Source organism: Hemitrygon akajei, chromosome 9, assembly GCF_048418815.1.
Source record: "Hemitrygon akajei chromosome 9, sHemAka1.3, whole genome shotgun sequence".
NCBI lineage: Eukaryota > Metazoa > Chordata > Chondrichthyes > Myliobatiformes > Dasyatidae > Hemitrygon > Hemitrygon akajei.
In genome coordinates, this window is record NC_133132.1 from 24,012,106 (window position 1) to 24,027,459 (window position 15,354).

Sequence of the window (15,354 nt, forward strand, 5' to 3'; positions counted from 1 at the left end):
AGAAATAGCAGAGGCTCTGACAGAATTATTTCAAATGTCATTAGAAATGGGGATGGTGCTGGAGGATTGACATATTGCTTATGTTGTTTCATTGTTTAGAATGGGTTCTAAGAGTAAACCTAGCAATTATAGGCCTGTAAGTTTGACATCAGTGGTGGGTAAATTAATGGAAAGTTTTCTTAGAGATGATATATATAATTATCTGGATAGGGTCTGATTAGGAACAGTCAACATGGATTTGTGCGTGGAAGGTCATGTTTGACAAATCTTATTGAATTTTTTGAAGAGGTTACTAGGAAAGTTGACGAGGGTAAAGCAGTGGATGTTGTCTATATGGACAAGGCCTTTAACAAGGTGACTAGTGGTGTGCCTCAGGAATGTGTACTGGATCCAATGTTGTTTGTCATATACATTAATGTATAATGCATGATGGGGTGTTAAATTGGATTAGTAAGTATGCAGATGATACTAAGATAGGTGGCATTGTGGATAATGAAGTAGGTTTTCAAAGCTTGCAGAGAGATTTCGGTCAGTTAGAAGAGTGGGCTGAAAGATGGCAGATGGAGTTTAATGCTGATAAGTGTGAGGTGCTACATTTTGGTAGGACTAATCAAAATAGTACATACATGTTAAATGGTAGGGCATTGAAGAATGCAGAAGAGCAGAGTGATCTAGGAATAATGGTGCATAGTTCCCTGAAGGTGGAATCTCATGTGGATAGGGTGGTGAAGAAAGCTTTTGGTATGCTGGCCTTTATAAATCAGAGCATTGAGTATAGGAGTTGGAATGTAATGTTAAAATTGTACAAGGCATTGGCGAGGCCAAATCTGGAGTATTGTGTACAGTTCTGTTCACCAAATTATAGGAAAGATGTCAATAAAATAGAGAGAGTACAGAGGAGATATACTAGAATCTTACCTGGGTTTGAGCACCTAAGTTACAGAGAAAGGTTGAACAAGTTAGGTCTTTATTCTTTGGAGCGTAGAAGGTTGAGGAGTGACTTGATAGAGGTATTTAAAATTATGAGAGAGATAGATAGAGTTGACGTTGATAGGCTTTTTCCATTGAGAGTAGGGGAGATTCAAACAAGAGGACATGAGTTGAGAATTAAGGGGCAAAAGTTTAGGGGTAACACAAGGGGGAGTTTCTTTACTCAGAGAGTGGTAACTGTGTGGAACGAGCTTCCAGTAGAAGTGGTAGAGGCAGGTTCGCTATTGTCATTTGAAGTAAAATTGGATAGGTATATGGACAGGAAAGGAATGGAGGGTTATGGGCTGAGTGCAGATCAGTGGGACTAGGTGAGAGTAAGCGTTCAGCATGGACTAGAAGGGCCAAGATGGCATGTTTCTGTGCAGTAATTGTTATATGGTTATAAGGGAGTGCCATAGTAAGAAAGCATTAAACTTGATGGGAAAATAATTGCATGAAAGTATTGGACTGTTATTGTTACTCAAGTTGATCCAGCAATCTCAAGAAATACTGGATGCATTTTGAATGTTGCCAAAAGTCTGCCAATGTTTATTTGTGTTGTGGAATAATGGGGAAAGGAAGTTTGGATTAAGGCAGAGAAAATTGACATACCTGAAATTTTAAAAATATCTCTGTGCATTTACTATATACTAGAATAATTTTGATTAGTTGAAATTGTTCTGTGTCTGTACCAGAGGACTTTCATCCATGAAGAGCATGTTTTTAAAAAAACATCGATGATTAATACTTTGCCGTCCATGTACCAGTCCAATTTTCTCTCAAATGTTGAAGTTGAACCCGCATCCAACACTTACACTGGCATCTCATTCCACACAATCAAAATCCTCTGAGTGAAGAAGCTCCCCCTCATCTTCCTCTTAAACATTCCACCTTTCACCTTTAACCCATGACCTCTAGTTCTAGTTTTACCCAATCTCAATGGAAAAAGCTTGCTTGCATTTGCCCTATCTGTAGCCCTCATAATTTTGTATCTCTGTATCAAGTTACCTCTAATTCTTCTACACTTTATGGAATAAAGTCCAAAAGTATTCAATCTTACCCTGTAACTCAGGTCCTCAGTATCTTGTAAATTTTCTCTGTACTCTTTCAATCTTAATGACATCTTTCCTGTAGATAGGTGACCAAAACTGCAGACTATACTCCAAAATAGGCCTCATGAACATCTTATACAACTTTAACATAACATCCCAACTCCTGGACTCAGTACTTTGAACTATGAAGGCTAATGTGCCAAACTGTTTCTTTACGACCCTGTCTACCTATGACACCACTTTCAAGGATTGTGGATCTGTATTCCCAAATCCCTCTCTTCTACTGCACTTCTCACTGTCTTACTGCTCACTGTGTAAGCTCTGTTTTGGTTTGTCCTCTCAAAGTGCAACACTGCACACTTGTCTGCCTTAAATTCCACCTGCCAGTTTTTAGCCCATTTTCCAGCTAGTCCAGATCCCCTTGCAAGCTTTGATAGCCTTCTTTACTGTCCACTATGCCCCAATCTTGGTGTCATCTGCAAATGTGTTGATACTGGTTACCATATTATCATTCAGATTGTTGATATAGATGACAAGCAACCATTCTTACTATTGTATATCTGTAAAAGTTCTTGTGATTCTCCTTCACCTTGTCTGCTAGAAGCAAGTTCGTGCCAACTTGTAGCCCTCCTGATTTCCTTCTTTAAGTGTTTATTGTATTTCTTATACTCCTCAAGTACCTCATTTGTTCCTACCTGCCTATACCTGTGTAGCCCCCGGTAAGCCTCAGGCTCGCTCAGCTCACTTCCGTCTAGGGGGAGCAGCCTTCTGAGTGATCAGCTTGTGTAGACGCTGTGTGATGTCCCCACCATGCCAAATAACAGACAGTACACCATATGTGATTAAATGATTACACTTTATAGATCGTACTGGAACTATGTACTTAATAGAGATACAATATAAAAGGAAAAGTAAAAGGCGCCAAACTTATCAAAGTCCAACCACTTCATGCACAACCATTGGAGCTCAGTTAACGATGTCTTCTTGCCACCATTCGATCCCCTCCGACCTCCTCGACCCGCTGCCTGGGACCAACCATGGTGGTCGACCAGGCGCTCCACATGAATCTGACCTCATCTCCTCTCCTCGCCGAAAACCCTGGGCCCTGGACCCCCGCTCAGGGTCCGTTCCATTGCCCAGCTACAGCATCGCGCCTTCTCGCTCTAGTATACAATTCTCGTTATCAGTAATTATAACCCAAACAAGCTGCGAGAGAAAGCACTCTCTCACTAATTAACATAACAAAGAAGTATTTTATTAGCCTTAGCCGTAACATAAAAGAAGAAACCCCTTACACCTGCTTTGCGCTTCCTACTTTTTCATAACTGGGGGCCTCAATATCTTTAGAAACCTGGGGTTCTATGAAACTGTTAATTTTACCTTTTATTCTGACAGGAACATACAAACTCTGTACTCTGAAAACCTCACTTTTGAAGGCCTCTCACTTACCAACTACACCTGTGCCAGAAACAACCTGGCCCAATCCATGCTTGCCAGATCCTTTCTGAGACTGTTAAAAGTGGCCTTTCACCAACTTAGAATCTCGACTGGAGGACCAGGCCTGTCCTTTTCCATAATATGGTTAATGTTTGGAAAGTTAAAATCACCTACTATCACAACCTTATGTTTCTTGTAATAGTCTATGATCTATACAAATTTGCTCCTCTAAATCCCACAGACTGTTGGGTAGTCTGTAATGTAATCCAATTAACATGGTCATCCCTTTTTTATTCCTCACTTCCATCCATACAGCCTTAGTTTCCAAACTGTCCTGTCTGAGCACTGCCATGACATTTTCCCTGACACCTCCCTCTTTAATCCCTCCCACTCTATCACATCCAAAATAACAGAACCCTGGAACACCGAGTTGCCAGTCCTGTCCCTCCTGCAGCCAAATCTCTCTAATAGCTACAATGTCATAATTCCATGTGATGATCCATGCCCTGAGCTCATCTGCCTTTCCGATAATTATCCTTGCATTGAAATATGCCCAACTCAGAACATTAATCCCACCAGGTTTAATCTTTCGATTCCTGTGTTTGAATGTAGTCTTAATAACTTCTTTCCCTACAACCACTCCACTATATGCTCTGTTCCTCTGGTTCCCATCCCACTCTAACCTAAGTTTAAAACAACTCCCTCCCCCTCCCCCACCATACATCGTTACTAATCCTTCCACAAGGATATTAGTCTTTCTCCAGTTCAGGCGCGAACTGTCCTATCTGTACAGGTCCCACCTTCCCTGGAAGAGAGCCCAGTGATCCAAAACTCTGAAGCCTTCCCTCCTGCACCAGCTGTTTAGTCACAGGTTAAACCGTATGATCTTCCTGTTTCTAGTCTCAAGAGCATGGGTAGTAACCCTGAGGTCCTGTCCTTTAACTTTGCACCTAACTCCCTGAACTCACTTTACAGGACCTTGTTAACCTTTCTACCCATGTCATTGATACCGATGTGAACTATGACCTCTGGCTGATGTCCCTGACCCTAACACCCCAACGTACCATCCGTGAATCTCCTGTTTGTTCCCCTCAACAGTGAATCCCCTATCACGACAGCTTGTCTATTCTCCCACTTCCCTTTTGAACTACAGAGTTGGATTCAATTCCAGAGACCTGACCACTGTAACTTTCCTCTGCTACTTCATCTCCCACCTTACCCCCCCGCAACAATATCCAAAGCCTGTTTGTTATACCTGTTCTTGAGGGGAGTGGCCACAGGGGTACTCTGCACTGGCTGCCTGTCTCCTTTACCCCCTACTGATGGTCACCCTGTTACCTGTGCCCTATACCTTGGGTATAACTACCTCCCTATATGACCTGATAATCAACCGCTCAGCCTCCCAAATGATCCGGAATTCATCCAGCTCCAGTTTCATTTCCTTAACGTGGTTTAAAAGAACTTGCAGCTGGATGCACTTTCTGCAGGTATAATCATCAGGGACACTGGAGGTCTCCCTGCCTTCCCACATCCTGTAAGAGGGACATTCCACTATCACTGCTGTTAACTGTGCAATAAAAAAGAAAAAAAGAAAGAAAAATTAAATGAAAATAATCTACCTATAACCTTCACCTCTCTTCACCAAAGCCTCTGAGTCAAAGCCTGAATTCCCTACTCTAGCATGGGCCTACTCACGCAATGTCTGCCCTGCTCAAACTTATCTTCTTGTAATTGGACCTTGCCAAGTGCCTGCCTGATGATGCATACTCCAACATCTCCTGAGGAACTGGCACACAGAATGTCCTGAGTGCTCCTGCTAACTTCTTTTAAAATCTCTCTCTTGCTGTGCAATTCAATGTCTCCTCGAGAACTGTGGCACATAATCATATACCCTAATTTTGGTAATTAGTAATCAGATTCATATTGTGGTTCATGTACTAAGATACAGTGAGAAGCATGGTTTTGCAGACCATCAATCCAAAGCACTTCAAACCATAAATAATCGAGTAGTATGAAGGGAAATACAGCAACAGAAAGCAGAATATATGATTAGTTACAGAGAAAATGCAGAGCAGGTAGAAAATAAGGTGAAAGGGCCATAGCATGCTTGATTGAGAGATGAAGAGTCGTCTTTATTGTGCAAGATGTCTGTTCAGGCTTGTAATGGAAAATTGATTTGCAGATCCAGCGGGTGCCTAGTATCTTTAGGCAAGATGCCCTTTATGGGAGACAGGCTGCTAACCTTGACTGATGAAACATAGAAAACCTACAGCACAATACAGGCCCTTCGGCCCACAAAGTTGTGCCGAACATGTCCCTACCTTAGAAATTACTAGGCTTACCTATAGCTCTCTATTTTACTAAGCTCCATGAGTTCTGGAGATTTACAAATATGGTAGATTCAAGTTAATTGGTACACATTGGGACCAGTACATTTATGCCCAGTTAAGCATCTGACCTAATTAGCCAAAGTTTCATGGAAATAGTTAAGTAGATACTGAGTAACAAATTATGTATTTAAATGAATTCAGAACAAATACTACTGCAGTGCTATAAAACTGGGTATTAGTTCCTAATAGTTATCGATGGAGGAATTCATCCACTGCTGTGTTCTTTTGACTGTAAGTGAAAAAAAATCAGCGCAGACACCTAGTGGAGATAATGCTGCATTAAATGCTTTTGACTATTGTATCCTCCATCTTCATTTTCATTGTAACATTCAAGATGCTTGTCAATACCTTCAAATCCTTCGTAGTTCCTAACTTGTCGAAGCAGCGAAATCCTTTATTTTTACTCTTAGCTGTTTCTGGCATCTCCGAACCTGAATGCTTGAAACCGTTGTGAGCAAAACAGTTCTGAATTGTCTTGCTATTTATTTCTCACCAACTATCAGTGACAAAAGTCACTACTTTTTGAAGACAAACACACATCTGATGCTTTTTTAAAAAACTGTTGGCTCTAGGCATGGAGTAGTGCCTAATGGACACACAAGTGCACGTGACTGACGCTAGTTAGAAACTGTTTAGCAACAGTCTCCTGTCCCAATTAAGCGGCATAGTGTCGAAGGGAATCTGGCTAATTTATTGATTCTTTTTTGTTCTTTAAAAGTTGTCCCAAATAAGCAGCTGCCTTGATTTACTGATAGTCCAATTAACAAGAATCTACTGTATATTATTTCCCCCTGTGGTAACTTTTAATCCCCCCCCGCCCCAATATCAGCTTGAATCCTTGCTATGTCTTCAGTGTTCCCTCCGACCTTCCCCTTTCTGAGGTGCAACATTCTGTCCTCAGCAAGGGCCTTGCTTTTGTCCCCCTTTGCCCCCACCTCAGTGAATTTTGCCCCCATGCTCACCATGATGCCAAGCTCTTCTGTCGCCTCTATCTCCAAGCCCATTTCTTTGGCAAGAATGCCACACCCCACACTGATGATCGTTCTCCTATCATAACCCTCCTTCTGTTGGACACTCTGCTCAGATTCTTTGTCTGCTTTGGATCTTTTCATCTTGAATTGCCAACAAGATGTCCACAGTCTCAACTTCAGCACTTCTGTCTCTGCTTCGAATCTTATGCCCTCTGAACACACTGCTCTCCACTCTCTCCACACCAATCCCTACCTTACCATAAAACCTGCAAACAAAGGGATTGCTGTTCAGTGTGACACACTGACCACTACTTTGCTGAGGCCAGGCAGCAACTCTCATACACATTCTCATACCTACCCTTTGAAGAGGACCCCTCTCCAGACTATCAGAAAACAATTTCTGAAACTATCACTGATCTTGTCAACTCTGGAGAACTCCCATCCACTACACCAGACTCATAGTTCCCTTACCCCACACTACTCGCTTCTACCTCTCACCCAAGATTGGACAACTTGACTGTCTGGATAGGTAGGTCTATTGTCTGTGTTTGCTCCTGCCCCACTGAACTCATGTCCACATACCTTGACTCCATTCTGTCCCCGTTGATTCAGTCCCTTCCCACCTATATCCATGACACATCTCATGCTCTTGATCTCCTCGGTAACTTTCAATTCCTTGGCCCTGACCGCCTCATTTTCACTATGGATGTCCAGTCCCTCTGCACTTTTATAGCCAATCAAGAAGGCCTTAAAACTCTCCACTTCTTTCTCAGTAAAAGAACCAACCAGTTGCCCTGGCAGAACTGGTCTTCACCCTCAACAACTTTTCCTTCAGCACCTTCCACTTTTTCCAGACTCAAGGGGCAGCCATGGGCACCCACATGAGCTCCAGCTATGCCTGTCTCTATGTAGAATAGTCCATGTTCCAAGCCTTCCCCAATAATGCTCCCTAACTCTTCCTCTGCCACAGTGATGATTGCATTGGTGCTGTTTCATGCACCCGTTGTGCCGACTCATATATTCCTTTAAAAAAAGTACTAAACCCACACTACCCCGTAACCCTCTTTTTCTTTCATCCATGTGCCTGTCCAAGAGGCTCTTAAATACCCCGAATGTTTTAGCCTCCACCACCATCCCTGGTAAGTCATTCCAGGCACCCACAATCCTCTGTGTAAAAAAAAACAAAAAAACTTACCCCTGATGTCTCCCCTAAATTTCCCTCCCTTAACTTTGTACATATGCCCTCTGGTGTTTGCTGTTCATGCTCTGGGAAACAGGTACTAGCTATACACCTTATCTATGCCTCTCATAATCTTGTAGATTTCTATCAAGTCCCCTCTCATCTTTCTACGCTACAAAGAGAAAAGTCCCTGCTCTGCTAACCTTGCCTCATAAGACTTGTTTTCCAATCCAGGCAACATCCTGGTAAGTCTCCTCTGCACCCTCTCCACAGCTTCCACATCCTTCTTATAATGAGGTGACCAGAACTGAACACAATACTCTTAAGTGTGGTCTCACCAGAGATTTGTAGAGTTGCAACATGACGTATCTACTCTTGAACTTCTTCCCTCAGGGTGAAAGAGCAACACCTTATATTCTGTCTGAGTAGCCTTCAACCTAATGGAATGAAAGTCAATGTCTCCTTCCAGTTTAAAAAAAATTCCTCCCCTTCCCTTCTTCTTCTGTTCCTTACTCTAGCCTCTTGCCTTTTCTCACCTGCCAATCAACCCCCTTCCCCCAAGATCCCCTCTTCCTTCTCTTTCTCCTATGGTCCGCTGTCCACTACTACTTCCATCAGATTCCTTCCCCTCTGATCCTTAATCCTTACTACCCACCTGGTTTCACCTATCTCCTCTAGCTATCCTCCGTTGCCTCCCCCCACCTTTTTATTCTGGTGTCTTCCCCCTTCCTTTCCAGTCCTGAAGAAGAGTCTCGGCCCAAGACATTCATTTGCATAGATGCTTCCTGATTCTGAGTTCTTCCAGCATTTTGTGTGTGTTGCTTTGTATATCATTGTTGCTTTGTTGGATGTGAGAGTACCTTTCCCCAAAGGGACTGCAGTAATTCAAGAAGGTGGCTGACAACCACTTCAGGGATAATTAGATGAGGCAAATAATAGTTTTTGATGCCCACAGCTTGTACAAATCAATAAAAATATTGGAATATTGACCTATTTATTGATCATAATAGCTGGCATTTAATTTAATCTTCATTGAACTTCAAATTTTTCTCCCCAGACTGCTTATAGCCTTCATCAGGTTGTCTATCGTTGTGCAATGATTTGGAAGCAAAGGGTACTCTGCGAAAGGGAGAGGCTGAAGCAGACATCCACTGCCGTGGCACGAAAAAAGAATGTGGCCTTCAAGCTTCCAGTCACTGATGTTTGCAAAGTGAAGGATGTTGGTACAAAAACCCACATCTTGAAGAGTGCATCTAGGAAAATGATTCCAAAGGCTTCAGCAAATCCAGTCCAAAGTGATAGCTTTCCAACAGTGCTGCTCGGTGACACAGACTTTCCCAGTTTGTAAGCAAACTTCTTGCCTTTCTGTCTTATGATAAAGTAATGCACATATGTGGACATATCAATTGTCATTCATATTGTGGGCTATTGAGAGGGCTAGAATATAAAAACAAGGATGTAATGCTGAGGCTTTATAAGGCATTAGTCAGACTGCACTTGGAGTATTATGAGCTCTTTATCCAAGAAAGGATGTGCTAGTATTGAAGGCGATCCAGAGAAGTTTATAAGAATGAAAGGGTTAGCATACGAGGAACACTTGATGGCTTTATGTCTGTACTCACTGGAGTTTAGAAGAATGAGGGAAGATCTGTTAGAAATGTATCAAATATTGAAAGGCCTAGATAGAACGGACGTAGTGAGAATGTGAGCACAGCCTCAGAATATAAGGACATTCATTTAGAGCAGAGATCAGGAGGAATTTCTTTAGCCAGAGGGTGATGAATCCAGGGAATTCTTTACCACAGATAGCTGGGAGGACCAAGTCATTTGGTATCTTTAAAGCAGAGTTGATAAGTTCTTGATTAGTAAGGGTGTCAAAGGTAACAGGGAGAAGGCAGGAAAATGAGAGAAAATAAATCAGCCATGATGGAATGGTGGTGAAGACTTGATGGGCCAAATGGCCTAATTCTGCTCCGGTGTCTTATGGTCTAATGCTGCTAAGCTGAAGTGCACATGAAATGGGGCTATTCGTGATTATGTGCAAGGTTAAAGGTTACAAGGAGGCACCATCCATAAAATGGAAATAAGTGAAGTTGAAACTAAAGCTGAGAAAGTTTAAATACATAATATACATTATGAGGAACAGAATGACTACATCATTTTCCCTTCGTGTCAATTTCAGTGTCTGCAAAAGCTGAACACAAATTCTTCCCATAAAATAATAAGTAGCAATCCTAACTAAGCTGTGAGACATTCCATTGGTAACTGACTGTTGATCAGGTCAATGTTCACACAGACCTTTATGTTAAATATACAGTGGCATGCAAAAGTTTGGGCACCCCTGGTCAAAATTTCTGTCACTGCGAATAGTTAAGCGAGTAAAAGATGACCTGATTTCCAAAAGGCATAAAGTTAAAGATGATGCATTTCTTTAATATTTTAAGTAAGATTACTTTTTTATTTCCATCTTTTACAGTTTCAAAATAACAAAAAAGGAAAAGGGCCCAAAGCAAAAGTTTGGGCACCCTGCATGGTCAGTTCTTTTCATGAAATTCGGCACCCTTTTTTCTCCAAACATACCTTTGCTCATTGCAGCCAAGAAGTTCTATTTTAACTTCATCAGTCCACAGGACTTGTTTTCAAAATGCATCAGGCTTGTTTAGATATTCCTTTGCAAACTTCTGATGTTGAATTTTGTGGTGAGGACATAGGAAAGGTTTTCTTCTGATGACTCTTCCTTGAAGGTCATATTTGTGCAGGTGTCGCTGCACAGTGGAACAGTGCACCACCACTCCAGAGTCTGCTAAATCTTCCTGAAGGTCTTTTGCAGTCAAACGGGGGTTTTGATTTGCCTTTCTAGCAATCGTACGAGCAGTTCTCTCGGAAAGTTTTCTTGTTCTTCCAGACCTCAGCTTGACCTCCACCATTCCTGTTAACTGCCATTTCTTAATTACATTACGAACTGAAACGGCTACCTGAAGACGCTTTGCTATCTTCTTATAGCCTTCTTCTGCTTTGTGGGCTTAATTTATTTTAATTTTCATAGTGCTAGGCAGCTGCTTAGAGGAGCCCACGGCTGCTGATTGTTGGAACAAGGTTTGAAGAGTCAGGGTATTTATAAAGCTTTGAAATTTGCATCACCTGGCCTTTCCTAACAATGACTGTGAACAGCCAAAGCCCTAACAAGCTAATTAAGGTCTGAGACCTTGGTAAAAGTTATCTGAGAGCTCAAATCTCTTGGGGTTCCCAAACTTTTGCATGGTGCTCCTTTCCTTTTTTTTCACGCTAAAATCGTACAAAACAAAAATAATACACTAATCTTGCTTAAAGTGTTGAAAAGAATGTTTCATCTTTAACTTACCGTATTGACTTTTGGAGATCAGTTCATCTACTCACTTAACTATTCACAGTAACAGAAATTTTGACCGGGGTGCCCAAACTTTTGCATGCCACTGTATCTACACCTGCAAGTTCACTTCGATGCATGCTCAATCGCACCCTAGAAGTGGTGAAGAAATTACTCATGAAGGTTAATGTCTAAAATTCAGGAAGTACTTTTGACGATATTCTGTTGAGGATGACTTCATTCCATGGATATGCAATGATAAGGAGAAGTTCAATCTGTAGCAAATTACAAAGCATTTGAAGGAGCTCAGTGGATCGGGCAACTTCTTTGGAGGGAAATGGTCAGTTGACATTTCAGGTCAAGACTCTTCATCAGGACTCGAGAGAAAGAGGGGAGATTGATGAAGAGTCTTGACCTGAAATGTCAACTATCCATTTCCCTCTGTTGATCTTGCCTGATCTGCTGAGTTCCTCCTGTTCCTTTACATGTTGCTCCAGATTTCCAGCATCTGCAATCTCTTGTGTCTCATCTGTTCAATCTATGCAGTTTTAAAGCTTTGGTCTCTTCGTATGTAATCATTCAATGAACTCCCTGTATTCACAATCTGCCCACGTTGAACAGTTGAAATCTGCAACATGAATAAAGTACTGAAAGTTTAAAAGTGCATGGTGGTCTTGTTCTGTTACCTCAGCTGGTGCCCATTTCTTGTTGTCAGTAAACTAATACTCTTGAGATGCTGCTAATGTGTTGGGGAGTAATATATTAATTTGTTATCTAGAGTGATGTTCATCTTGTATTGGTGCTGATATATTTCCCAAGCTGCCACTTCAGGAGGCACACTTCACTGAGCATGAGGTGACATATCAGATGGGCTTCAATTTAGAGAAAGTCAGACCACTGCATTGCAAGAGCAAATTGTTTCACCATGCAAAATTCTTTGGGCTTAGTCAAGAAATGTATAAATACTAAAAAAAACCTGCAATGAATATTAAACCTCCCATGATAATCTAGATGTGGCTTTTTTTTACTCCCTTAAAATAAAGCAAAGGTTTTGGGTATTAATCATGATAACAATGCTCCATGCAGCTAATTATTTTTGACTCTGAGAAACTTGTTTTTCTTAACCAGTTGATTAACACAGAAAACACCCAATTTGTTGATACTGGCCCTTTTCTTTGTGTTGTCCTTCACCTAATCAGAGATCTGTAAAAGAAGAAAAATCTTATTTTGTTTTATGTACCAGTTACTCTACAAAAAATGAGTGATTGAAGGTGCTGTCATTTGGCAGTACATGGGGCAGTGGGTTATAACACCAAGTGGTGCGAGAATTGTTGACACAGAGTTCTGGAATAAAGTGTAAGTTTTTCATTGGAAATAAGTGATTGGAATAGAATAAGAGCACCAAGTGAAACTGTATGAACAGAATTACCTTAAGAGATATAGATAATGGTTAATTGCAAATGAACTTGAGAAGAGACTGTGGCATCTTTTGAAGATTAATTCAATCCCTCAATGCTTCAATGTATCAATAGACACTTTGAACATCAGGCAAGATTGCAACCAAGAAAACCAAGTTTCCTGAGTAAACCATCACCAAAGAAAAAGCTTCAGGACAGTGGCAATAACAGGTACGAATATCTATTATATAAAGTGTCCTGTGTATTTGACTCAGAACACAAACATGAGCTGGCACTTTCTTGTAAGCTGTATTCACTAACGTTGTACAGTTTATTTCCCGTCTTTTCATCTCCTTGTTCTATTCTTCCTCCACGTTCTTATGCACTTCCATATCTTTATCCTGACTTCTCCCTTTCCTCTCATTTCTGCTAATTATTTCCATTTTCCATGTATATATTCTGTCCTTTGCACTGTAACCATATTAATGCTAAATATGATTGTATCACATTCACCTGTACCTTGACATTACTAATTATCTAAATGGTATTTATATAAAATGTTGAAAACCAATGTGATACTATTATTTTTCTGTATAGAGATGTAACCATTGCGGATTCTTTTGTTTTGTCACAAGAATTGTGAAGAAGATCTCAGGATCTCCAGTCACACACCTGGTCCTTGACAAATATTTTTTATCATTGAGAACAGAACTTGTGGAAGTGCATTTCTGACAGATAATTATTATAATTATTCTACTTCCTAAAGCTATCGTACCTTGTGTTTCTTTTCTCAGTATTAAGCAACTGTTGTCAACATAGGAAGCAGACAAAAGTTTTTCTTCATTGCAATCTAACCAGATTTATCTTGGGAATAAATAAATTAAAACCATTTCATGATATCGGTTGGTATATCTTCCACCTTCCCTAGAGCATTTTTCACCTTTATTTTGTTCTTCTTTCCTCCCTACCTTCTCTTCTCTTGTTCATTCACAAATTTCCCCCTCACCTTCCTGTTCCCTTCCTGCCATTTCTGCATCACATGAAAATAAAGTTTTCAACAAAGAGCAAAGTGCACAAGAATTAACTAGTGGATACGTGAGTACAGGCAGTCCCCGGATTACGTACAAGTTCTGTTCCTGAGTCCGTCTTTAAGTCGGATTTGTATGTAAGTCGGAACAAGTACATCCGGTGTTATTTAGCATCAGTTCGTCAAATGTTTATCTTATAGTATATATTTTGCCTTTCTATGCATAGAAAGCACTTAAGAAATGTATGTATTCCAATAATTAAACCACTGCGTTGCTTAGTAATAATTGTAGCTTTCATCGGGACAGGGCCTTTCACATGCTCTATTATTCTCACTTTATCTGTTATCCTTTAAAATTGTTCTGATTGTTGACCGACTGTAGCCTAACGCTTTTGCAATGACCAATGGTGTTTCACCTCTTTCCAAACGCTTTATTATTTCTATTTTATTTTCAATCACGATCGCTTCCCGTCAATGGAACAGAAACACCGCGGGTGTCGGGTCCCAAGCTCTGCCGGCTCCTGAGGTCCGCTGGGTCCTAAGGACCACCGCACTGAATTCCCTGGGTCTTAAACTCCACTGCACTGAGAAAGGTTAAATGGGACAAGTGGGGGCTGTGCTGAGTTTGGGTATTTGATCCTCCACAATATTCCACATGGGAATTTAAACTGGAGGTGGCAGTGTTTTTTATATGAGGTCGAGTTGCAAGCTCGACATCAATCCAGCACGGGAGTATTCTGTCACTGGATCGAACTCGGGAACCCCGGCGCTGATCTCACTGTGCCACCAGCCGACTGATGAAATTAATTTTCATCAGACAGAGGTGAATGTAAGTTTTATTTTTATTCTAATTCACTTCGCCTGTTTTTTTTGTAGAAAGGATTGCAAGTCATACTAATTTAATTCAATACTTAGTCATTGAATCTATTCAAGGCTGACACTATTAGATGTTTGGATAGAAACACAATGAAGACCATAATAATTGAATGGGAAAGAAGTCTTGAAACACAGAATAAGCCACAGTCAGTTTGTGAAGCAAGCTTAAAATACACAGTAACCATATAACAATTACAGCATGGAAACAGGCCATCTCAGCCCTTCTAGTTCGTGCCGAATGCTTACTCTCACCTAGTCCCACCGACTTGCACTCAGTCCATAACTCTCCATTCCTTTCTTGTCCATATACCTATCCAATTTTTTAAAAAATGACTATTAAACTTGCCTCTATCACTTCTACTGGAAGCTCGTTCCACACAGCTACCATTCTCTGATTAAAGAAGTTCCCCTTCGTGTTACCCCTAAATCTTTACCCCCTAACTCTCAACTCATGTCCTCTTGTTTGAATCTCCCCTACTCTCAATGGAAAAAGCCTATCCACGTCAACTCTATCTATCCCCCTCATAATTTTAAATACCTCCATAAAGTCCCCCCTCAACCTTCTAAGCTCCAAAGAATAAAGACCTAACTTGTTTGACCTTTCTCTGTAACTTAGGTGCTGAAACCCAGGTAACATTCTAGTAAATCTTCTCTGTACACTCTCTATTTTGTTGACATCTTTCCTATAATTCGGTGACCAGAACTGTAC

At 40.9% G+C, this 15,354-nt stretch overlaps 1 protein-coding gene across 4 annotated transcripts in view; it reads left to right on the top strand.

Annotated features, from left to right (window-relative positions):
- Nucleotides 1–15,354, top strand: part of sfi1 (SFI1 centrin binding protein) — a 262,284-nt gene that overhangs the window by 200,822 nt on the left and 46,108 nt on the right. For all 4 annotated transcript variants that reach the window (XM_073055643.1, XM_073055642.1, XM_073055645.1 and 1 more), the window contains 2 exons: nucleotides 9,057–9,343; nucleotides 12,878–12,973. In XM_073055643.1, coding sequence (XP_072911744.1) covers nucleotides 9,057–9,343; nucleotides 12,878–12,973 — 383 coding nt within the window. The remainder of the gene's footprint in view (nucleotides 1–9,056; nucleotides 9,344–12,877; nucleotides 12,974–15,354) is intronic.